This window comes from Uranotaenia lowii, chromosome 3 (assembly GCF_029784155.1).
Source record: "Uranotaenia lowii strain MFRU-FL chromosome 3, ASM2978415v1, whole genome shotgun sequence".
Taxonomy (NCBI): Eukaryota; Metazoa; Arthropoda; class Insecta; order Diptera; family Culicidae; genus Uranotaenia; species Uranotaenia lowii.
In genome coordinates, this window is record NC_073693.1 from 262,176,766 (window position 1) to 262,200,999 (window position 24,234).

The 24,234-nt window shown below is 39.6% G+C and overlaps 2 protein-coding genes across 3 annotated transcripts in view; one reads left to right on the top strand and one right to left on the bottom strand.

The window, feature by feature from the left end:
* Window positions 1-11,171, top strand: part of LOC129751610 (B-cell lymphoma/leukemia 11B) — a 260,552-nt gene extending 249,381 nt beyond the window's left edge. For both annotated transcript variants that reach the window (XM_055747207.1, XM_055747206.1), the window contains exon 5: window positions 8,492-11,171. In XM_055747207.1, the coding sequence (XP_055603182.1) occupies window positions 8,492-11,028 (2,537 nt within the window). In that variant the 3' untranslated portion in view covers window positions 11,029-11,171. The remainder of the gene's footprint in view (window positions 1-8,491) is intronic.
* A 7,250-nt stretch (window positions 11,172-18,421) lies between these two features.
* On the bottom strand, window positions 18,422-19,381 carry LOC129753352 (mucin-2-like). The gene has a single exon (XM_055749172.1). The coding sequence runs from the start codon at window positions 19,379-19,381 to the stop codon at window positions 18,422-18,424; it is 960 nt and encodes a 319-aa protein (XP_055605147.1).
* Window positions 19,382-24,234: the final 4,853 nt, after the last annotated feature.

The following is a 24,234-nucleotide window of genomic DNA, read 5'->3' on the forward strand; positions in this document are numbered from 1 at the left end:
GATCGTACGTGACCCTTCCAGTTGTCCGTCCTATTCTGACACACTGGCAGAGTGGGTGAAAATGTCATCAACACTTTTCGATACTTTGTTGCCGGGAATCGACCAAGGGGGTCTGGAATTTAGGAACTTCCAGAATCTTTAAATCAGGGTTTAAATTCTTAGCCTAACACTCTCAGGGGGTGGATCAAATCTTTGCGCCCATTTGAAGGTTTTTTTGTTAGTTTTATATCGTCTCATAAGGACTGTACTCTTTAGCAACATCTTTCTGTGAATAAAAATTAAGTAATGAATTTAAAAAAAATAACATGGAACCAAACCTGCTTTGACAAACTGTCTTCTCCTACCTAAGGATCCTCTTCACAATCGCCTGGCATCGTTCAATCGGTCCGAGATCTGGACAATTTGGTGGACTGACGTTTTTCTCGACGAATTGGATGTTATTGTCTGAAAGATGCAGACCCCAAATCCAGCCTGAAGAGAGAAAGATACTGATGCTTTTAAAAGAGGGACAGCAATCTTTTTTTGTGAAGTAAATACTTGACCCCAGACCTTCTGCCCAAATTTTTCCATCGCAATCGTGCAGTCGGCATCATCCATCTCCTCGTCCGTCGATTTCGTCTAGAATTGTGGCCCGGGAACATTCCTGAATCCTGTTTTACGAAATTGTTGCTCTAGCGATTTCTAGAGCACCTTTCGCTTCTTGTACGTGTTCAAGGAGTTCCTGTCTTTGATTCTCTGAATCATTCCAATGCTAGTTTTGAACTTTTTAGCCAAATCACGCGTCGATACCGGTTTGATATGAGTGACTACTTTAAATAGCATCCAACTGGGCTGACTGGAACCAGGTTTTCCTCCGGGTCTAGGCAGATCCTTCAAGGACGATTCGTTGTCATCTTTGTCGATGATATTTTTGCGATGTACATGAGACGTAATCTGACATCCATGGCACTTAATCTGACCATGCAACATAATCGGGTCCCGTGACAAAATTTTACCATGTAACGTAATCCGGTCATATGATATATTCAGACCATGTGTCATAATCCGACCGCATTTCATAATCCGATCGTGCAACATAATTAGACAATGTGACAAAATCGAACCATGCAAAATAATCCGACCATGCAACATAATTGGACAATGTGAGAAAATCGAACCATGCAAAATAATCCGACCATGCAAAAAAATCAGATATGTGACAATCTGACCACGTGACATAATCAGGTATGTGACAATCTTATCATGCAACATAATCAGACCATGTGGCAAAATCTTACCATGCAACATAATCGGACCATGTGACATTATAGGATCATGTGACATAATCCGACCATGTAACTTAATCAAACCATGTGACATAATCTGACCATGCAACATAATCAGTACATGTGACATAATCGCACCATGCAACATAATCATACCATGTAACATAATCCGACCATGTAACATAATCCGACCGCGTTTCATAATCCGATCGTGCAACATAATTGGACAATGTGACAAAATCGAACCATGCCAAAAAATCTGATATATGACAATCTGACCATGCAACATAATCGGACCATATGACATAATCCCACCATGCAACATAATCGGACATGTTACATTATTGGATCATGTGACTTAATCCGACCATGTGACTTAATCAGATCATGTGACATAATCTGACTGTGCAACATGATTTGATCATGCAACATAATCAGTCCATGTGACATAATCAGTCCATGTGACATAATCGCACCATGCAACTTAATCATACCATGTAACATAATCCGACCATGTAACATAATCCGACCGCGTTGCATAATCCGATCGTGCAACATAATTGGACAATGTGACAAAATCGAACCATGCCAAAAAATCTGATATGTGGCAATCTGACCATGCAACAAAATCGGATCATGTGACATAATCCGAACAAGTCACATAATCAGACCATGTGACATAATCTGACTATGCAACATAATCAGTCCATGTGACATAATCGGACCATGCAACATAATTAGACCATGTTAGATAATCTGACCATGCAACATAATACACCATGTAACACAATCCGACCATGGAACTTAATCTGACCATGCACAAAAATCAGATATGTTACAATCTGACCATGTTACATAATCAGGTATGTGACAATCTGACCATGCAACACAATAAAACCGTGTGACATAATCCTACCATGCAACATAATCGGACCATGTGACATTATAGGATCATGTGACTTAATCCGACCATGTGACATAATCTGACCATGTGACATAATCAAACCATATGACATAATCTGACTCTGCAACATAATCTAATCATGCAACATAATCTGACAACGTGACATGCGATCACGTGTAAGATTATTCCCATCGTTTGAGACAGAATGGAGTAAATAGAATCTAATGGCATATTCGTTTTCATCTGGTGGAAAGATGGTTGTGCACCAACTGCTGTCATCTCCATATAAAAAAAACGCTTTGACAGCACTTGGTGCACTACCGGTGCACCACCAGGATGAAAACGAATATGGCATAAGAGCTCAGTTTCGCAAAAACCATCAGGACAAAAACGCTAACAAATTTGCAAATTAAATACGGCATTCGAATGGATAAATGAAAAATTATTATATGTACTTATTTGTGAATAACTTTCGTAATTTTCATAACTATCCCTCAAAATTATCAGGTTTCATAAAGGACCATATTCTCTATAATTAGGATCTCAATTTTGTAAAATCAGTTTTTACAGTTTTGTGGAAAACGTGTGAACAAAAAAGCGGTACACAGACAAAATTACACACTTTTTTGGAAATCATTGAACTTTGAAGTGGGCTATTGGTAGCGTTACCAAAACTTTGAACTCAGAGGCTGATTTGGCAGTAAATAATCAAAGCAATCGATGAAAATTGTTCCGATATTTAAAGTTTTTTTTTTTTTTTTGTACGTTTTATTTAAAGAGGGATTAACCTGTTGTTTTCACCCTCAAGGAAAAATTTAAATTACATTAAAAAGTTCACACTGTTTTATAAAATTAATCACTAGTTTTTCCTTTTTTTGATTGTTCTCCAGTTTATCTGCGAAGCTGCCACTAGGTAGTATGTTTCGTCTCTGCTCGTCAAATTTTCGGCATTCTAACATAATATGTTTAACCGTCAGCTCAGTGCCACATGTTTCACATGCTGGTGATTCTGTTCCTTCGATCAGATGTTTGTGCGTTATCCAAGTGTGGCCATTCCTTAAGCGAGTAAGCACCTTCTGCTCCTTCTTGTTTTTCACGTCGTTCCATTTTTCCGTTGTCGGTTTTATTTCTTTTAGTTTAATATTCTGCTGGTTGCGCCAGTTTTGATCATGCTGCAGCTTCAATTCCTTTCTCAACCATTTTAGCGCGTCCGCTTTAGGTATTTTTGTTAGGTGTATCTCTCCATGTCTGCCCAAGTTCGCAAGTCGATCCGCTTCTTCATTTCCGGCAATACCCACGTGACTTGGAATCCAGACCATGGTAACGTTCTTTAGGTTTTTGCTGTGTAGAATGTTTTGAATGATCGGATGTTTGATTCCGGATTCCAAGGCAGTTAACACGCTAGCTGAGTCGGTATACAAAACAGTGGGAGTATTTGCTTGTTCGATTGCTTTATCAATGGCTATAGCTTCTGCCGAAAAAATTACACACTTTTTTGGAAATCATTGAACTTTGAAGTGGGCTATTGGTAGCGTTACCAAAACTTTGAACTCAGAGGCTGATTTGGCAGTAAATAATCAAAGCAATCGATGAAAATTGTTCCGATATTTAAAGTGAATTCCGAGTTCAGTTCCAAATCTGAAAACTCTACAATCAATTGAACATCAATTCTCACGCCCTACTAGTCAACTACAATAACAAAGATCGGACACCTGTCAAACCAAAAACGATTCGTTTCCCACGAACCTCAAGCAACGGTGACAAATCAAAACATGGTAAACGACCCGAACAACGCCTTCGGGTGCACTTGAAACTGACCCTCTCAAAAAAGAAAAAAAAGCCGGGACACAAAAGAAGCTAGAATCGATTAAAACCGATTCCAGCCCTTTCTCGGGGACCTCATTGTCCGAGTCCGAAGTCCATTGGGATGGACCGGACAATAAATCCGAACAATGGGCAAGGAGTTGCTCTCCGGGAAAAGGATCGTGTTATCCTTTCGGTCCGATCGGAGGTCGTTTTCCCTGGAAACGGGGACGAACCCGAGACCAACCCGGGGAATAAAAATAATCAATTCCGTTTCCAAACCGTGATCGTTATCGGCGATCGTTACCCTTGGAAAGGTTCGATCATCGGTTGGTTGATTTATTTTTATTCGTCCTGCTGTGATCGGATTTTTTTCCTCTCAATTTAGAAAAGAATCATCCTTCCGAAGAAATTTGGGAGCTGAATTTTAATGAGCTCGTTCGAGAATTTTTTTTCAACTGACCCCAAGAGTTCATCGGATCGAAATTAATGGCCGCGTGCCCAACACGATCCAGAAACACTTTCCCTTATTTGAGTGCTGCTACCGGCTGGATTTACATAACTTAACCCCTTTTTTAACTCCTGAGTGTGTCTCGCGCTCGAGTAACACATGTCGTTGGGTTCGAAAGGGAAATCATCTGCGCAGTGTTTAAACAATTGAGAAAGGATGCGCGCACATGCTCATCCTTTTTTTTTGGGCTGTCCAACTTTTTGTCTGGACTTACCCTTTTGAGGAAAAAAACTGAGATAGGAAAAAAACTGGTCAGGGTGACATTTTTTTCCGTCGAAGGTACCTCACCCATTTGAATGTTTTATTCTAACTTTTTTTTTGTTGGTTGTTGCGAAGGACTCGAAACAATGTAGAAATTAATTTAGAATGCAGTTATGATGAATGGCGACGGCGGGCACGATCGTTCATCGGCCAAAGTGCAGCACGAGTCGAGTTTGTGGCGTTTTCAGGCGGCTGCGGCGCGTGGGCGTAAGCAGAATTCACTTGCATAATAACAATATTGCTCGGTTCTCATTAATCTCCGACGACACAGGTACAGGGTTCTGGTTAGCCCGTCGAAGGAGAGTCAGTGCGCACCCAGGTTGCGTCCAACTCTCGATCGAGAAGAAGTAATCTTTGGAATCGCGCGGCCACTCCCCACAGGAAGAGGGGTCGACGCGATGATGCTGAGATCTTTCGAGGGAGATCACGTCGATATTGAAACATCATCGCGTTTCCACCAACGCGTTTGAATCGTCGTCGTCGTCGTCTTGGGGATGGGTTGGTCCATCCCTGTCCCGGCGATGACAGATGAAAAAACCTTTCTTTTGGGGGAAGTGTGTTTGCGGAAAGTTTGAGAAGGGGGGTCAGAGAACAATGCCCACAGAAAATTGCGCTGATCTGTCACCCACCATCGCCTTGAGTTAGCAACGTCGTCGTTCTCCTCAAGCCGGGTGGACCTCTGGACAGCGGCGGCCCCGATGTCGAAACCCCGTAATTAGAGGTTAGAAGACTGTTGTTATGTCTTACTCCAATCGTGGTGGACCGGAGAGACACTGTCATTACCTGAATCCCGACAACGACGACGGCTTGGCCACATTCATAAGGCGCGACGACGTGGTTTTTCGAGGCAGTACGGCAACAATATGATTAATTGTCGCGCACACACATGCGTCCGCACTTGTGGCGAAGTTATTGCAAACGGGTGACGCCAACGCGATACCGCCTATCGAAAAAAAAAATCCTTCTCGACGGATTTTGAGGTGTGCCGTCCTCGCCTCGCTGGAACATTCATTGTCTTTTAGCTTCGCAACATAAAAACCCATTATTGCCACATGGTCATTATCACCTTACCGTGAAAAATGAAGTGAAAATTTTCTATTTTTCATCGGCAAATTAAAACCAACACCAAATGCCGGCTACTGTCCTCTATCGGATACGGTGCCTAGACCGAAAGATTAGAAAAAAGAAGTGACAGTATCCTTTACCCCGGGACGACCACCGTAATCTATTCACCACATGTTTCAATCCTGCGTAAAACGTGCCCGGAATGAATTTCGAGCCGTGTCCTTACACTTTCCATTCTAAACTTTTTTTTCCGGCCTCCTTAGCCAGCGGTTTCACTTTTATTGGCCATGTCAGAACAATAAAATAAATGTTTCTCTATCCCCCTGTTGTTTCCTAACTCGACGGAAGCACCGTATCGATAAGTAGCCGTTCGGCTTTAAAAAAGTCCCCTCCACATTTCAAGGGGCGATGGCAGCAGTAGCTCGACACATATCGATAGTGATTACGAACCATTGATCATCTTTAACCCCCTGTCTTCGGTATGTGTGTTTTCTAACCCGGTTCAAAAGCGTTGCTGGACGTCCTCGACAACATTCTGTCGTCGCCTCCGCGCCCGGGTGTCACATACTCGATTGGTTCCACCGCATCCGTTCGTTCCTAACAAAGTAGGACAACCGCAAAAGGGACAATCCAATTTTTAATAAAACATCGCAAATTTCCATATATACAGCAACGGCAGCGGTGCAAAATGTGGAAAGTCCGAGTCCGAGTCGGTAGCTTTCCATTGTAGCTTTCTTTCTAGGACCGTCGTGGGTCCTTTTTCTCCCTGGGAAGTCACGAGAGCCATAAAAATCATAAATAGGAGAAAAAACAGCGCCGTCCTCGCCGTCCTTTCATATCTCGACGGTTTGGACCAACATCCACCGACCGTGATATGGGTTGGTCCCCCCATTCCGGGTAGCCGGGAATGGACCAGGACACCATCTGCTGCTACTTCAACTTCTTCTCTCGGAAAGTGGTTATGTGTGCGCCCACTAGTAGTAGCCCCTTGATTCCGCTGTTGTTGCCTGTTGGATCATATATAAATATGCGGACATTTATATTCTACAGTTTTTCTCGTGTCCCAAACCCCGAACCCATCGATACCCACATACACACCCGGAACCCGAACCTCCGAGCGCCATTAAGGAGGAGGAAAACCCACCGCCCGGGAAAGTTGTTGGTTTGGAGCAGTGCGGTGTCCTCATTTGTATTCAAATACGTATATCACTATTTCTCTCCCGGTTGCCCGGGTCGTTTACGGCGGACCCGTGTGGTCCGTGTGGCCACCACACACTTTCCACGACGCACCAGTGCGTCCCGATGCCCCAGCTAGCTAAAGAATGGAGAAAATTCGGGACAGGGACGAAGACGACCGACCACCACGTGTGGATTATGGCCATTCGGTAATGGGTTTCATTTTGGGTGCTGTCGCACCTCTGTGCCACTTACTTTGAGTCAGCGCCGGTTGTTTTTTCTTTATTGGACGATCTCTTGATACTTTCAATTTTCAATCCTTATTTAACTCAAAGTGACTTAACAATAAAAACTAAAGTATGTTTAAAATCCCAAAACAGTGATTTAGTTTTCACTTTTAATTTATGTAAATTTAATTTTTTTCACAGTTTTTGCAAGATTTTTGGAAATCTGAACTCTTAAGCGATTGAGACTTAAATAAGAAAAATTGGTTGACCCAGTTCAACTATAATCATGTGAAATAACGCACACACTTTTTTTTTGCAAATTTCCGTGACAAAAAATTTTCTCATAACTTTTTTGGTTTTCTAAATTTCCCAACTTTTTTAAGAGATTTTCCGGAGAACAATAATTTCCAGCGTTTGAGGCCAAAATGATCAAAATCTGATCGCCCAGTTCCGATAACATCATGTGGAAAAATCAAGAAACGCGATGCCTTTTTTTGTAAATCTTTTTGCATACTTTTCTGCTCATAACTTTTTTAGTTTTCAAAATTTCCCAATGGTTTACAGAGGTTTTCTACAGAACAATATTCTCAAACGTTTGAGACTAAAACAAGCGAAATCTGTTGGCCCAATTCCGTTAAAATCATGGGAACAAAACTGATGCACACACAAATGCACACACATTTTCGCAAATCACTTAGCGAAAACGATACTTTACATTTCCGTTGGGTCAAATTTATTCGATTTTCAGTTCCAGCAATAGATTTATTCCATTTTGATAAAAAAATTCCCACTTTCAAGTCCACATGGGGTTAAATTTTCAAAAATTTCTGAAAGTATTTCTATCCCTTCGACAAACAACCCAAAAATATTCATTCCAACTGCTGCAGAATTGTTGCACTGCACGAAAAATATTTTAATTAAATTTGATCAAAGTAAAATTGAGAAGAAAAAAACTCGGAATCGGTACCGCGATTAAAACGCAACCAGGCAGGAATGTTTTCCCGATTTCTCTGCTTCCGGTGTGCCACCTACCCAACCAAACATATAAACAGGACATTGCGAAATAATGTAAATATCACTCAGCGGTGCAGCTGCGTTTTTCTGCCAACCACGGGATCAATGAGAAATGTCCCTGCAGCATAAATATTTATCTCTAGTTCCGATTCCCTCTGTCTCTGGTCGCGCTTTGATGAACCGCTACCACCATCCTCGTGTTTTTTTGCGATGCAATTTTTGAAATATTTTTTTTTCCTTTTTTCTCGTTTTTTCCCACTCGCAGAACCCACCAACTATGTGTGCAGCACGTGCAAAACCAAATACCATTCGGCGTGGCGGCTGGTGCAACATGTTCAACATGCCCACCGCGTCAAGATTTACGAGGTATCGCTCGTCGATGACGACAGTGATGATGAGGATTGTGATGAGCGCGAGGAAGCTAGCGAGCGAGAGGAACGTGGAAACGTGGAAGAAGTCCAGCGGCAGACGGAAAAGGAAGCCGCTGAGCCTAGTGGCAAGTGCACCGAAATGGAAGCTGATAATGAAGACGAGCCCCGCGTCGTCAACGAGTCGGAATCGTTGGTGCAAAGTGGCAAGTCCAGCTCCATGAACAATCTGAGTGCTAGTTCCAACTGCTCTAGCAATAACACCAGTGGAAGTTCTCGAGGAAGTGGTGGCATTAACAATCTGTTGCAGAGCCAGTTGCAACTTCAGCAGCAGCAACAGCAACAGTTGCCTCCTCGTGATTCCCAAAGTCTTCCACCACCTGGTTTGAGACACCATCCACTGCTTCCACCACCGGAAATGCATGCCAATCCGTTCGGTTTGCTACGGATGCCGTTGAACCATCACCCGCACAGTCCCCTCTTCGCTGGCCGCGGTCATCATGACTTTCGCATGGAACATCTCATGTCCGAGCAGTTTCGCAACCATGGTCTCAATCTGGCGGCAGCTGCAGTCGCAGCGGCGAACCAACTAAAGACCCACAACCAGCAGTTCAACCCCAGCAATCCCACCAACGAGCGGCCTCCGTCGTCCGGAAGCATTTCCCTGCCGGGAGCGACCCAAGGACTCGTACTGGAACCGCACCTGGATTTTTACTCACAACGCTTGCGGCAACTCGCGGGTACGGCCAGTCCCGGGACAAACCAAAACACCTCTAACTCTCCCAGTCCTCGCAAGCAGCATTCCCCTTCTTTCGCTAGCCCTTCCCCTTCCCAGCTTCCCCCGACCCCTCTGACCAACAACTCCCGACCTCAAAGTCTAACCCCACCGGAAAAACACACCGAACTGGGCCTGGATTCCGGAACCATCACCAACACCCCTCGATCGGCTTCCACCCCTCCCAATAAGCAGAGTCAAAGTACCGAAGCGATTCACTCGTGCGAATTCTGCGGCAAGAAGTTTCGATTCCAAAGCAATCTACAGGTGCATCTGCGAACGCACACCGAAGAACTTCCGTTCAAGTGCAACAGCTGCGACTACTCCTGCATGGATGCTTTGAAGTTGAAACAGCACATGAAAATCCACATGAAAGCCGGTGAAGATGGCATGAGCAATCCGGAATCGCTGGATTCCGATATGGAAGACTCCGATAACGAGTTGATGGATGCCGAGGACATCGATGGAGACGATGACGACCAAGATGACGATGTGCTCGGAGAGGAAGCCGAAGATCTTAGCATGAGCAGCACCCAGAGCCATGCCAAGAAGGACGGCCACATGTCATCGTCCCTGGTCGGTGAACTGATGGACAAGTTCGGACTGTCCAACATTGCCCAGTACTCCGAAGCCTACAAACAAGCCCTTGAGGAGTCGGGAAACGCGTTGAAGCTGCAGCTGACAAGTAAAGATCGAGACAACAACAACAGCGCCATGGCCATCCCTGGATTGGCCGAGAAGTTGAATGGACTTCCCGCTGCGTTGCGGATCAAGGAGGAACTAGCGAAGAACATGCTGCAGCATCATAATCCACAACTTCCACAAGTTCCTCTGTTCAATCCGTTCGAGAACCCCTTCGAAGCATCGAAACGCATGAAGCTCGAGGGTGGCGACGGCTGGTGGAATCTACCCGGCCTGCACCGGAACGAATCGCTCTTCGAAAACCTCAAACCCGGCCGGGACCGAAGTCTGCTCCAATCGATGGCTAAGAAGGACAACCGAAACCGCAACGACACCTGCGAATTCTGTGGCAAAGTGTTCAAAAACTGTTCCAACTTGACCGTCCACCGAAGAAGTCACACCGGTGAAAAGCCTTACAAATGCGAGCTATGTTCCTATGCGTGTGCCCAAAGTTCGAAACTGACCCGGCACATGAAAACCCACGGCCGTCTCGGGAAAGACGTCTATCGCTGCCGGTTCTGCGAGATGCCCTTCAGTGTTCCCTCGACGCTCGAGAAGCACATGCGCAAATGCGTCGTCAATCAAGGAAAATTGCAGGCCCAGCGAGAACAGCAACGGGAACGAGAACTTCAACACCTCCAGCATCAGCAGCAATTGCACCATCAGCAGCAGATAGCCGCCCAACAACAGCTAGCCGCCCAGCAGATGGCAGCAGCGGCGGCCGTCCAGCAACAACAACAACAGCACCGGGAACTTATGCAATTGCAATCGACGCCTCAGCCACCCCGGGATCTCTCGATGATTCCGGTGTCGCCACCTGCCGAACTCCTATTACCTCCACTGCCCGTCGTTCCGCCCATGATCCACCTCGGTGGCTCCGAACACGACCGACCGGAACGATCCAGCACCACGCCCCACTCGGCACCCGGCAGCAATTCGAACACCCCCATCATCAAGGAGGAAGCTGCAACCGCATGACTCTACTCTCCTTGGAGTGGTTACGAACTGCCCCCCAATCGGCTGATGTCCCGCATCTACTAGGACCAATCGAACGGAAAGTCCAAGATCCCCATTGCTCTATGAGGGATCTTCTAAGTTCGGCTCAATTCGTCCCCATCTCCTCTCCTTTACTCCCAGAAATTAGAGGCATTAATACCAAAGTTAAAAAAAAAAAGAAATCCGCGAGAAGACACAATTACTAGAGACAAAGGCAGATGTTTTATTTCTCGATCTTCTGTACATAGTAGCAGCTAAGTCACAAAGAAAAGGCATTTAATTTAGTTAAACAAAATGATAAATTATTGTTTCCCCTCAAATCGGGGGGAAAGCCCCCGAAAAAGTCGATCGCAACTGCTAGCGATGCATATATCTATATATTGTATATTATTCCATTATCTTTTTTACTTTATTTTAATCCAAATGAGACAAATAAACGATACTAAATGAAAAGTAAACGGTTAAACTTTTAAAAAGCGATCTTTATTAAAATTTAAAAAAAAATGAGTCGAACTTACTTCGACATTGTTGACGGAGATAGGACGATCAGTAGTAGTTTTTGTTTGTTAAACGAATGAAGTTCGTGAAAGTTCCGAGACCTCCCCTTGGTTCAAACCCTTTTCCCCAACTTTTTCCTCTCTCCCTTCGTGTAAGATAATTGTTTAGGCTAATTAGTACGAAAGAGGTTACAGAGAAACCATTTTTTCAAAATTTCGCTCATTACACGCGGTTTCGTTTTCGTTCAGTTTTTTCTTGCTTATCGTATTAGGACTTTTTACTCGTACCTACCTATTTTATTCTGTTGGTCTTTTGACACCTTTCTATTTCTCTCGTGTATCGATATGCGGTTATGTTTTAACTTCGTTTTTTTAATTCGCTCAAGCCGTCTGTAAATAATCGTAGATCATCTCTGTATAAAAAAAATCAAACATATTCCAAAACTGCAAGTGAGTTTTTTGCTTAAATTGAAAAACAAAAATCCGCTATAGGTTCTACGTTAAGACTGATCTATTTTCTCTTTGTTCTTAGTGTAATTTTGTATTGGATTATTTATTGGGCTGTTTTTTTCCAAAAGCACACATTGGTTGAGAACATTCTGTGGACATTTCTCCCAATCCAACCGAATTCGAAGAAAGGTACACAAAATGACTCTTCTACCTGGAAAAACTACACATTAAACTTTTAAAGCTTTTTAATGACAAAATAAATTACAATCATTCTCAAAACAAAATTACAATGTTGTTTCGACATTCCCACTTTTTTCACATAATTTCCAAATTTTACTGAGAACCACAAAAAAGACAAAAACAAACTCGCATTTTTTTTAACGAGGGGCACAAATACACTTCCAAAAATTAAATTGATAGTCAGCAGCCTCTCGTTTTGGTCAGAAGCAGACAAAAGCTGATTTTAACTTTTAGGTGAATCAAGACAAAGCAAAACAACACGAGATATAAAATTGAGAAAAAAATCACACGAAGATTCCTATTAAACATTATGAATTTATGTAAATGTACAAATCGAACCTAAGTATAAAAAAAAACAAAATCCATGGGAAAATCAAGTATTGGAAAAAAGTAATTTATTTAAATCAAGTGAAAAATGGAACAAATCGGACGCAAACAAATAAAAAGAAAATATATACCAAAATCCAGTCATCTACAAAACCGCTCGTTTGAGATAAATTCGAAAAGAAACAACAAAAAAAACCGAAAATCAATAGCAACATACTATACAGGCATTAAAGCAGAACTTTCACAAACACAAACACATGCTCTGAAGAGAAAGAGAAAAACAAATCTATGACTTGACACTTACCACCACCCCCTTCTTCACATCACATCAGCTCGTAAGTTGGTAAAAAAGCGATAAGACGACAACATCAAAACTACAATATTTTAACTATCCGGTGAAAAAACGGAAAGAAAAATCCCATTATTGTATTTAAAATGCAAGATTAGCAAAATGGCATAAGGCATTAAAAGATAAATACAACAAAAAGGAAAAACAAATAAAGCAAAAGAAAACCTAGAAGATGGTGATGACACTCGAAACTTACAAGAAAAAAAAACACAAACACACAACCACATCCACACAACACAAGAAAAACTATATTGTATAACGATAATAAAAAACGTACTTAAAGAAAATAAATAGAATATAAATGTTTACAAAAAAAAATCTCATCTTTGATTCTGCTTATTGATGACAAATTTCCTATTAATGACAATGATTTAAAAATGAAAGAATATTCTGATATTTTTGTTGTTGTTTGTATTCAACTTTCCTTCTCACTTTCTTCGTCTAGTTTTATTTTCCTAAAACACATGTAAAAATGACTGTCCCAAAACCCTCTCACTATTTTTGTTTTGTTCTCGGAGTTTTCGTTACCGTTTAAGCAATTGATAAAATGAAATAACCTTTCGCATCGAACATCCTTACCCTCACAAACATTATCCCGTTTTTTTCACTTGAAAAAACATGAAATAGAAAGTACGATATTCGCTGGAAATTTTTAATTTTTTTAATTTTTTTCATAACCATATGTCGTTCAAAATATGATTTTTGTAATTCGACCATTTTAATTAAAATTTTCAATAACGGTATCTGAATGTGCGTTTTGCTATTAATAAAAAATTTAAACTTCAAATTCATGATTCTAAATTTTGATATTATTTTTATATCAAGAACTACCATTGAATTATGCATTAAATTTGATTTTTGAGTTATCTGATTCTTGGTGCGAAATCTGAAAGAACATTAGTTCGAAAAGATTAATTAAAAACTATCAATCTGAAAACAGTAGTTTTTCAATTTCATCACTGTTCGATTTTATCAATACTCGCCAAACTCACGCTCGATTTTATCACGGTTATTGTTTAAATTTTATCACGCTTTTTTGAAAATCATTCAGAAACCATTTCAAGGATCTTAGTTTTCTTTCAAATGCGTAGAGCATCTTTGTTCATAATATTTTTTTATTGTTTTTGTTATGGTATAAAAGTATTCAATATTAGAAAAATGTCATTGAACTGCTTACTTAAGCTGTATAGTTTTTAAAATCGTTTTTTGTATTTTAAAAACATTTTTAATAATCGACTTAAGTATTTTACTTCACGGAAATGCTAATCTTGTTATTTGTGCTTGTTGAGCCACTCTTAAAAAATAAACTTTTTTGGTTACGCGAATCATATAAAGATGTGGGTGAACTTTTGCGTTTTTTGAAAAGAGGTAAGTTTTTAAATTTGTTTCTTTGAAAGGGTGGCATGCACAATCCCGATTGGGCAGCTTTAAGTGTTGTCTGAAAGGATAATTTTGGATAATCAAAATGAAATTCTGCTAACTTTGCCTTAAAGTATGTTTAAAGGACTAAGATTTCTGATTTTCTACACATGAAAAAGAAAGCATTATCTGCCCTACTTTTATGCAAAATTCGAGAAACACACTTTAAAAGTCTGAGTTGAGCAAATTTCAAAACATTTTTTGGAAAGCTAAATTTTTCAGTTAATCAAAGATGTGAAGATTAAAATATTGAAAAAAAAAAATTTTTTTGGAAATAATTTTTCAATAATTTTTTTTTTCCAAAATGAAAAGAGATAACACAATTGTAAATTAACCATAAAAATTAAATATCTAACTTTAATAAGATGTACATTATCAAATTGATATTCTGCAAGGTTTTATATCAATAAAAAAAATCTTGCTATAGACAAGAATAATTTAAACTGACATCGATCTTTTGTGTTTCTACTTTGATAATTACATCTCATGATTAAAATTTATAGATACAAACGTTGTCACTGCTGAAAACATTAAACATTAGTTATTGATTACAGTAAAAATACATTTTTCCAGAATAACTGACTTAAGTTTTCAAGCTCCTAAAATTTTTCGAATATTTTCTATATTGTTCCAAAAGTTTTCAAGAGTATTGCAAAACAATCAAATATATTAGCACTCTCGAGTTTGTGGACATATCAACAAGAGAAAAGTTCGGGTGCTTGAGTGCGGTTTAGCGGCGCAGTCGATTCAGTCCATTTGCTTGAGTTCGATTCAGATCTTTCTGTTCAGTTTCAGTATTTGAAGCTTCAATATAAAGACTTCCGAACTTGCTGAAAATTTTGATGAAAATGATTTTCATGCCAGAGTAAATTTAAGGATTGCTTTGATTTTTTTTTTCTCTCATTTGAGGAGCTACTTTGTTTGCTTAAATTGAAATAAATTCGTTTTGTTTTTCGAGGATAAGATGAGATGTGGAGTTTTAATGAAATGTGATGCTGCAAATATATAGCTTATGTCAATATGAAAAGTGATGCCCTGTTCGAATACCTTTGAAAGAGGGAGATGACAATTAGAATCGAGAGAGAAAGAATTGTATCGGTCAGTTTACGGCAGGTAGCGAATGAATGTGGTGGATTCAATAAAGGATTGCACAGGGGTGGTCCTAGAGATCGCTCTTATGGGGGGGGTGGGGGGGTTGATTTCACAAATTTACAAAAATCGACCAATGAAAACGACTTGATACCTATTGAGTAAACGTCCATTCTGAAAAAGTGGTGGACGGAGAAAAGATGCTGCACACTGCCCCCTTTTTCCAATTTGATCCCATTAAACTTAATTTGAGGTATTTAGAGAATCTCTCGCTATAAATGTCATTTTATAAACAAAAAGAATTAATTTGTTGTTGAATAGAACAACATTTTAAGATTTTTTACATTTTTTTAATTTTCTATTTTTCCTGAGTTTCTGCATATCAGTGCAAGATTATCCTATCGAAATTTTAATAATTCTCAAAAAATGAGATAAGTTTTTGATTATAATTATTATGAATTTCATACTGATTAAAAAAAAATTACTGATATATGGCTATATCATTCAGAATAGTGATTTGAAAATATAGTGTTGCCTTTAACAAATTCTTAAGTTAATTTCTCATAGTGAATTATGGTCCAAAAGTTTTATTTCAAGATCTTATTTTAATTCTGAAATAAAAATGGAAATATCTTATTTTAAAACTTTTTTTTTATTTGAAACGAATAAAATTAAATTTTTATCGTTTGTTTGGAATAGTGACAAATTGGCAATTGGTATGAATACAATATAAATTGTTATTTATTCTTCAAAGGGCACAATATTCACAATTTTTTAAAACAACTTTCTAGAAATAATAATAAAAAAGTTTCAAAAGAAGGATGAATTCCTGAAAGCATAAGGCAATGAAAATCACATTGCTGCAAGCAAATTAAGAGCTAAATTTGACTGATTTGGGAGTGTTAAAAAAATTGTGCATTTTTTTGAAGAAAAAAAAACTGCAAAATGTTGCAAAAATATTGAAAAGTTTTGAATAAATAATCAACTTTCTGAATGAATGCGAGTAATTTTGACATCTAAGAAAGAGATAAATAAGTTTTTTCTATGATTTTTTACAGTTCAACGGAATCACAGGAATTTAACCTTATTTCAATGGAATTTTAAACGAAAATAAATCTCAGATATTCTCGAAAACAAATCGTTTTGCAGTCTTCAATATAGATAAAGGTTGCCAGATTGCCCGGTATAATCCGGGATTGCCCGGATATTTAATACAAAATTTGAGAAAATTCCGGTCCGACCCAGCTGTTCGGATTAAATTGAAAAAGCACGGATTTTGCCCGGATTTGGCCCGGATTTATTCACTTTTTCGCCAAACTATACAAAATCAAATTATGTTGTAGAAATTTTTCAAACAAGTTTCATAAAAATAATTATAAAAGTTTTTTGGAAGCCTAAAATACGATTTAAAATCTGCTGATATATTTTGAAGAAAAAAAAAATTTAATATCAAATGCCCGGATTTTTCCAGGTTTATAGATATAATTGTCCGGATTCGTACGGCCCGGTTATGTGCTGAAAATGTTTTGGCAACCTCTTACCATAGATCTTATATATAAAAATGAAGGCGTTTTCTTTGTAACACCATCACGTATGAATGGTCGGTCGGAATGAAGTGAAATTTGGTATCCAAGGGTTTTTCGGGCCAGAAATGGTTTGTATAATAGTTTCAAGAATCTCACATTTTATGGAAGGAGGGCTCCTGAACCAAATCAACTAGAAACGGGACAAAACTCGAACAACTTGAAGACGATTTTCATGAAAACTGATTCACGAGCACGATGAAGTTAAAGAACTCCAAACATTTTCCAACGATTTATTTAGCAACGGGTAAAACGAAGTTTACCGGGTCAACTAGTTTTAAATAAAATAAAATGTTTGAGATCAAAAAATTTGAGACGACCTTTCGTGATGACAGATATAAAAAAATCATTTTCAATAGAATTTTCAAAAAAAAATCGAATAACATTTGATTCAACTGAAGCATTGTATCTCTGAAATAAGAAAATCTTTTCAAAATCTTAATCCTTCATGAAATGAAGGATATTGACTAGATCAGGGGTGGCCAGGATTTTCAACAGGCGGGCCAAAGTTTAGTACTGAGACTTGCCTGCGGGCCACACAACAAATTTTTCTTTAGTATTAAGTGCAAACGAATTTCAGTGGGTTACATAAAGTATAAATTTAGCCAAACATATTTTTAACATTTTATTTAATAAATAGCCAACCAGTCTAATTTATCCGAACATGAAGTGTTTATTTAACCGACGTTTCGGTGCTGATTGGCACCATCCTCAGGGTAACTGGGATTTTAAAAAGAATTGTTGTAATTTTATGATAGTGTAAAGTGTGAGTTATGTTTTGGTCCTACTTACAATAATGTATCTGTTCTTTGTAATAATGCTTATGATAAGCCTATTGTCGTTTTGTTGGTCACTTGGTAGTTTGCACATGCTGTAAGGTCAAAATTTTTGGTTTACATTATTTTAAATTTGAACTGTTCTCAAAACATTTTTCGATTTCTTACAGAGCTAATTTTGGTCTTGTTATCTATGGCGGTCACTGAGATACTGTGGGTTTATGGAAATGGTAGCAAGTTCATTCATGTTGTGAGTGTTCATTTTGAGAGATATTTTGGGAGGATTTTTTCTGTTTTTGTTTGTGTTGGTTTAATCTGTCAAAGATCGCTGCATAGGCTGTGTTGAGATTATCTACGTCTGCTCGTTTGTTTACACTTTTTTCGGCTATGTAAATGTGACACATCTCTAGGAATTCTAGGTTTTTGTGTCTGAGTGTGCTGTCGATAATTCGGGTATTAGGGAGATCGAACCTGTGTTTGTAATCAATACAATGCTCGATTAGGGCTGATGTTTGCTTCAATTTTTCCAGAAGAGAGATTGTGTTTGGGTCTGTGTGGGCTATGGAGTCTATCTGGTTCATTAGCGTTTTGTGTCCGGAGAGCCTATCACACAGTCTCTGACGTGTGAGGCCGATGTATTGGTGGTCACAGTCGAGACAGGGTATGGAGTATATGAGTTTGGATCGATCCTCTTTGACGATGGGATCTTTCATTTTGCTGTAGGTATAGGTTTGCCATGGAATTAATTTGTTTACTTGCGATGACGATGGATGGATAGTCGGGTTTCAACATTTTTCCCAACTTTTCCGTTAAATTGGGAATAAATGGAATAGAGAAATACCTCGTTGGCTTGGGAATCGATGGCATGCTGTCTTCCGGATTATTTGGAGTGGACTTGGCTGGATTTGTTGGTGATTGCTCTGGATTATTGGATGGAACGTTCTGGTGAAGTGAAGTGGTTATGAGTTGGTCTGCTGGAATTTCTTCGATCATGTTTGCTGTGTTTTGGTCGGTGGATGGTGGCTCGGTGATGCGATTTGGCTGGCTGGAGTTTAATCGGTCGGTTTGGAGGATTTGCTGTTTCGTTGTGCTTTGGCTTGGGTGATTTTCTCGCCTGGTTGGTGGGGCTGTGGGTGATGGATCGGTGGTTGGTGGTTCGGCTGGTGGCGGTTCTGCAGGAGGTGGATTGGCGGATGGTGGATCGATGGCACTTGTTTCCATGATGTTTAGAACAGTATGAGTAGGTGGCTCGGTGGGTGGCACGATGGGTTGAACATAAGTTTGGGGAGGTGCAGTAATATTTTTCTGTTGTTGTAGGTTGATGAAGCGGTTTATGAGGGTCTTGGGATAGTTATTCATCTGTAGGATTTCATGAATAACTTGGATCGGATTCTGTTCTGTTGGATTTCGTGACATGAAGGTGACTCGGTGGATGAAATTCCTGGCGACGTTGATCTTGTGTTTGAGTTGGTGGCAAGAATCGTAGCTTAGCATACGTCCGGAAGCTATGTTTTTCTTGTACCATTCGGTAGTTAATTTTTGGTTAGGTTTTCTGGTAACTATCATGTCGAGGTATGGTAGCCGGTTGTTTTCCTCGGTTTCCATGGTGAATTGTAGTCTGGGTTCTTGCGCGTTGAAATATTCTAGGACTTGTTCTTTAGAATCTTTGGGTATGGCTAGGAAAAGATCGTCAACATACTTCTTTCTGCCTTTCTTAAATCCCATCCAGAACTATGTGTGCTATGCTCAGACAAAGGTAACAAAACTGTCATTATGTATACCAAAGACTATGAAAAGAAGATGTCAGAGTTGGTCAGCGATGCTACCACATATGAAAAACTTAAGAAAGATCCTACAAATCGCCTTAAAAATAAAAGCAACGACTTTGTCAAACGCCTTCACAAATTAAACCTCATCGATAAAAAGACAAAAAAGTCTCTGCAAACCTCTGATTCAGTTTGTCCCCGAATCTATGGACAACCCAAAGCTCATAAGCAAGACCTACCTTTGAGACCCGTCATACCCAACGTAACTGCACCGACCCATCGGCTATCAAAATTTCTAGCCAACATACTCCTTTCCTGCAAAGGAAAGTACAACACCTCGAGTTCATTCGTTTTCTGCGAAGAAGTCAACTCAGTAACTCTACCAGAAGGGTACATAATCGTCTCATTGGATGTGGTCTCACTCTTCACTAATGTTCCCAGACATCTGGTTACCAAAACCATAATCGAACGATGGAACGAAATTGATACCAACATAAACCTAGATTTGTTCCTCGAGATGATCGAATTTTGCATGAGCTCAAGCTATTTTCAATATAAAAATCAAACCTATATCCAAACTTTTGGGACCGCCATGGGGAGTAGCCTGAGTCCGATTCTAGCTGAGATATGCCTGGAAGGGATAATCGACCGAGCATTAGCACAACTACCTTTCAAAATACCTTTCCTGAAGAAGTATGTTGACGATCTTTTCCTAGCCATACCCAAAGATTCTAAAGAACAAGTCCTAGAATATTTCAACGCGCAAGAACCCAGACTACAATTCACCATGGAAACCGAGGAAAACAACCGGCTACCATACCTCGACATGATAGTTACCAGAAAACCTAACCAAAAATTAACTACCGAATGGTACAAGAAAAACATAGCTTCCGGACGTATGCTAAGCTACGATTCTTGCCACCAACTCAAACACAAGATCAACGTCGCCAGGAATTTCATCCACCGAGTCACCTTCATGTCACGAAATCCAACAGAACAGAATCCGATCCAAGTTATTCATGAAATCCTACAGATGAATAACTATCCCAAGACCCTCATAAACCGCTTCATCAACCTACAACAACAGAAAAATATTACTGCACCTCCCCAAACTTATGTTCAACCCATCGTGCCACCCACCGAGCCACCTACTCATACTGTTCTAAACATCATGGAAACAAGTGCCATCGATCCACCATCCGCCAATCCACCTCCTGCAGAACCGCCACCAGCCGAACCACCAACCACCGATCCATCACCCACAGCCCCACCAACCAGGCGAGAAAATCACCCAAGCCAAAGCACAACGAAACAGCAAATCCTCCAAACCGACCGATTAAACTCCAGCCAGCCAAATCGCATCACCGAGCCACCATCCACCGACCAAAACACAGCAAACATGATCGAAGAAATTCCAGCAGACCAACTCATAACCACTTCACTTCACCAGAACGTTCCATCCAATAATCCAGAGCAATCACCAACAAATCCAGCCAAGTCCACTCCAAATAATCCGGAAGACAGCATGCCATCGATTCCCAAGCCAACGAGGTATTTCTCTATTCCATTTATTCCCAATTTAACGGAAAAGTTGGGAAAAATGTTGAAACCCGACTATCCATCCATCGTCATCGCAAGTAAACAAATTAATTCCATGGCAAACCTATACCTACAGCAAAATGAAAGATCCCATCGTCAAAGAGGATCGATCCAAACTCATATACTCCATACCCTGTCTCGACTGTGACCACCAATACATCGGCCTCACACGTCAGAGACTGTGTGATAGGCTCTCCGGACACAAAACGCTAATGAACCAGATAGACTCCATAGCCCACACAGACCCAAACACAATCTCTCTTCTGGAAAAATTGAAGCAAACATCAGCCCTAATCGAGCATTGTATTGATTACAAACACAGGTTCGATCTCCCTAATACCCGAATTATCGACAGCACACTCAGACACAAAAACCTAGAATTCCTAGAGATGTGTCACATTTACATAGCCGAAAAAAGTGTAAACAAACGAGCAGACGTAGATAATCTCAACACAGCCTATGCAGCGATCTTTGACAGATTAAACCAACACAAACAAAAACAGAAAAAATCCTCCCAAAATATCTCTCAAAATGAACACTCACAACATGAATGAACTTGCTACCATTTCCATAAACCCACAGTATCTCAGTGACCGCCATAGATAACAAGACCAAAATTAGCTCTGTAAGAAATCGAAAAATGTTTTGAGAACAGTTCAAATTTAAAATAATGTAAACCAAAAATTTTGACCTTACAGCATGTGCAAACTACCAAGTGATCAACAAAACGACAATAGGCTTATCATAAGCATTATTACAAAGAACAGATACATTATTGTAAGTAGGACCAAAACATAACTCACACTTTACACTATCATAAAATTACAACAATTCTTTTTAAAATCCAGTTACCCTGAGGATGGTGCCAATCAGCACCGAAACGTCGGTTAAATAAACACTTCATGTTCGGATAAATTAGACTGGTTGGCTATTTATTAAATAAACAAATTACAGTCGATTCCAAATAAGATTCATATTTTTAACATGTTTAAAAAAACGATTTTCTATATTCAGTATAGATTTTTATCAGTTCTTCTTTATTTGATCAAAATAAAAATTTAAAGTGTTTAATATACTTTTAACGAGCTGACAAGATTATGCCTTCCAATTCTGATTCAATACATGGGTTATGAATTAAATTTAATTTCCTTGAAAATACTTCACACACATGGCGTTTTTAGCAATTTTAAATTTTCGGGGCTTATTAATCCCATAAAGATCATTCTGCAAAACGGGATTTTCAAAACAAAATGCCCTTCCTAAGCTTTTCGCATTTCAGATGAAATTTTCTTACGCTTTTTAATGATAGTAATAAAAAATAATATAAAAAGAGCTCTTACTTGTTATGTTCTTGTGTTGTTCTTTAAGAAACTTTCAAAATTTGGACATACCTAAACTAAATGTTTAAAATTTTAATGATCGTTCTTTTAAAATTTTCCATTTGATCAAATTCAAATTCGATAAGTGGGAAAGCCGTTCAAAAATGAATAAAAAATAATTTTTTTTCCAAATTATCATTGTCATTTTACCTTTTTTATATAAAAAATGCAAATGACTATGAAAAACATATTTTTAAAAAAGTCCTCTTTCTCCGTATATGTAAGTACCAAATTAGTTCAAATTGAAATTTAGATGAATTTTACCTAACTGAATATTTTAATGGCTGAGTCTGGCTTTAAAAATATGATCACTTATTATTTAGGCTGCTAATTTCATATTTTTTAAATTATTTTCTCTCCTAATTTTTGTTGAACTTACAAATAAAAAGCTCCACAATCTTAGGGGAACTATATATTAGTCATCTTGCTTGTCAAATTGTCTTTGGTGAAGCTTTTGTGGTAAATTTGGAGAGAAAATTAATTTTCTAACAAAAACAAAGCACATTATTTAGCGATCAGCGTTTAATGCCCAACTCTGTCTACCTATTAGTTTATAAACCATTGCACGTATATTAAAAATACCTTGACCTTTTGACGTAGAATTACGTCTTACGGCAACACTATAGGGGGGCAAATTGAAATTTGCGAACAGATCTCGCGTCACGAAAACTTTCCATCTCACAGACATCCTATCTAAAGGATTATGACGTCATCACCAACGCCTGCTTTGATGGGTTTTGTTTTTCCCTACCTACGAAAGGTATAAAACAAAGGGCCCGTCGGTCAACTCGGTTTCTTTCTCTGTTTGCCGTCAAGCTGAACAGACCGTTGCTGCGCTTCGATCTGAGTGTGGACCCCACCAGTGGTAATCCGACTCAGATATCGATTTGCAGTAGTTCAGTGGCAACCGTGGACCAGTGAGCAACGATGACGGTGAGCAGCGATGACGGCCACCACACCAGCGTAGACAGGCAGCGGCGGAGGCGTTCAGTGGCGGAGGACTCCAGTGGCAGTGGCAGGGATCCTACAGGTCATCGCAAGTGGCGTTACATGGTCGAATTATGTCACATGGTCAATTTATGTTGCATGGGCGATTATGTTGCATAGTTGGATTTTGTTACATGGTCGGATTATGTCACATGGTCGATGGTTGGATTTCGTCACATGGTCGGATTATGTTGCATGGTCGGATTATGTCACATGGTCGATTATGTCACATAGTCCGATTATGTTGCATGGTTAGATTTAGTCACATGGTCGATTTATATTGCATGGTCGGATTGTGTCACATGGTCCGATTATGTTGCGTGATCGATTTATGTCACATGGTCGATAATGTTGCATGGTCGGATTATGTCACATGGTCTGATTATGTCACATGGTCTGATTATGTTGCATGATCGATTATGCTGCATGGTTGGATTATGTTGCGTGGTCGGATTATGTCACATTGTCCATTTATGTTGCATGGGCGATTATGTCACATGGTCCGATTACGTTGCATGATCGATTTATGTCACATGGTCGATAATGTTGCATGGTCAGATTATGTCACAGGGTCCATTTAAGTTGCATGGGCGATTATGTCACATAGTCCGATTATGTTGCATGATCGGATTATGTCTCATGGTCGGATTATGTCACATGGTCCGATTATGTTGCATGATCGATTTATGTCACATGGTCGATAATGTTGCATGAGCGATTATGTCAC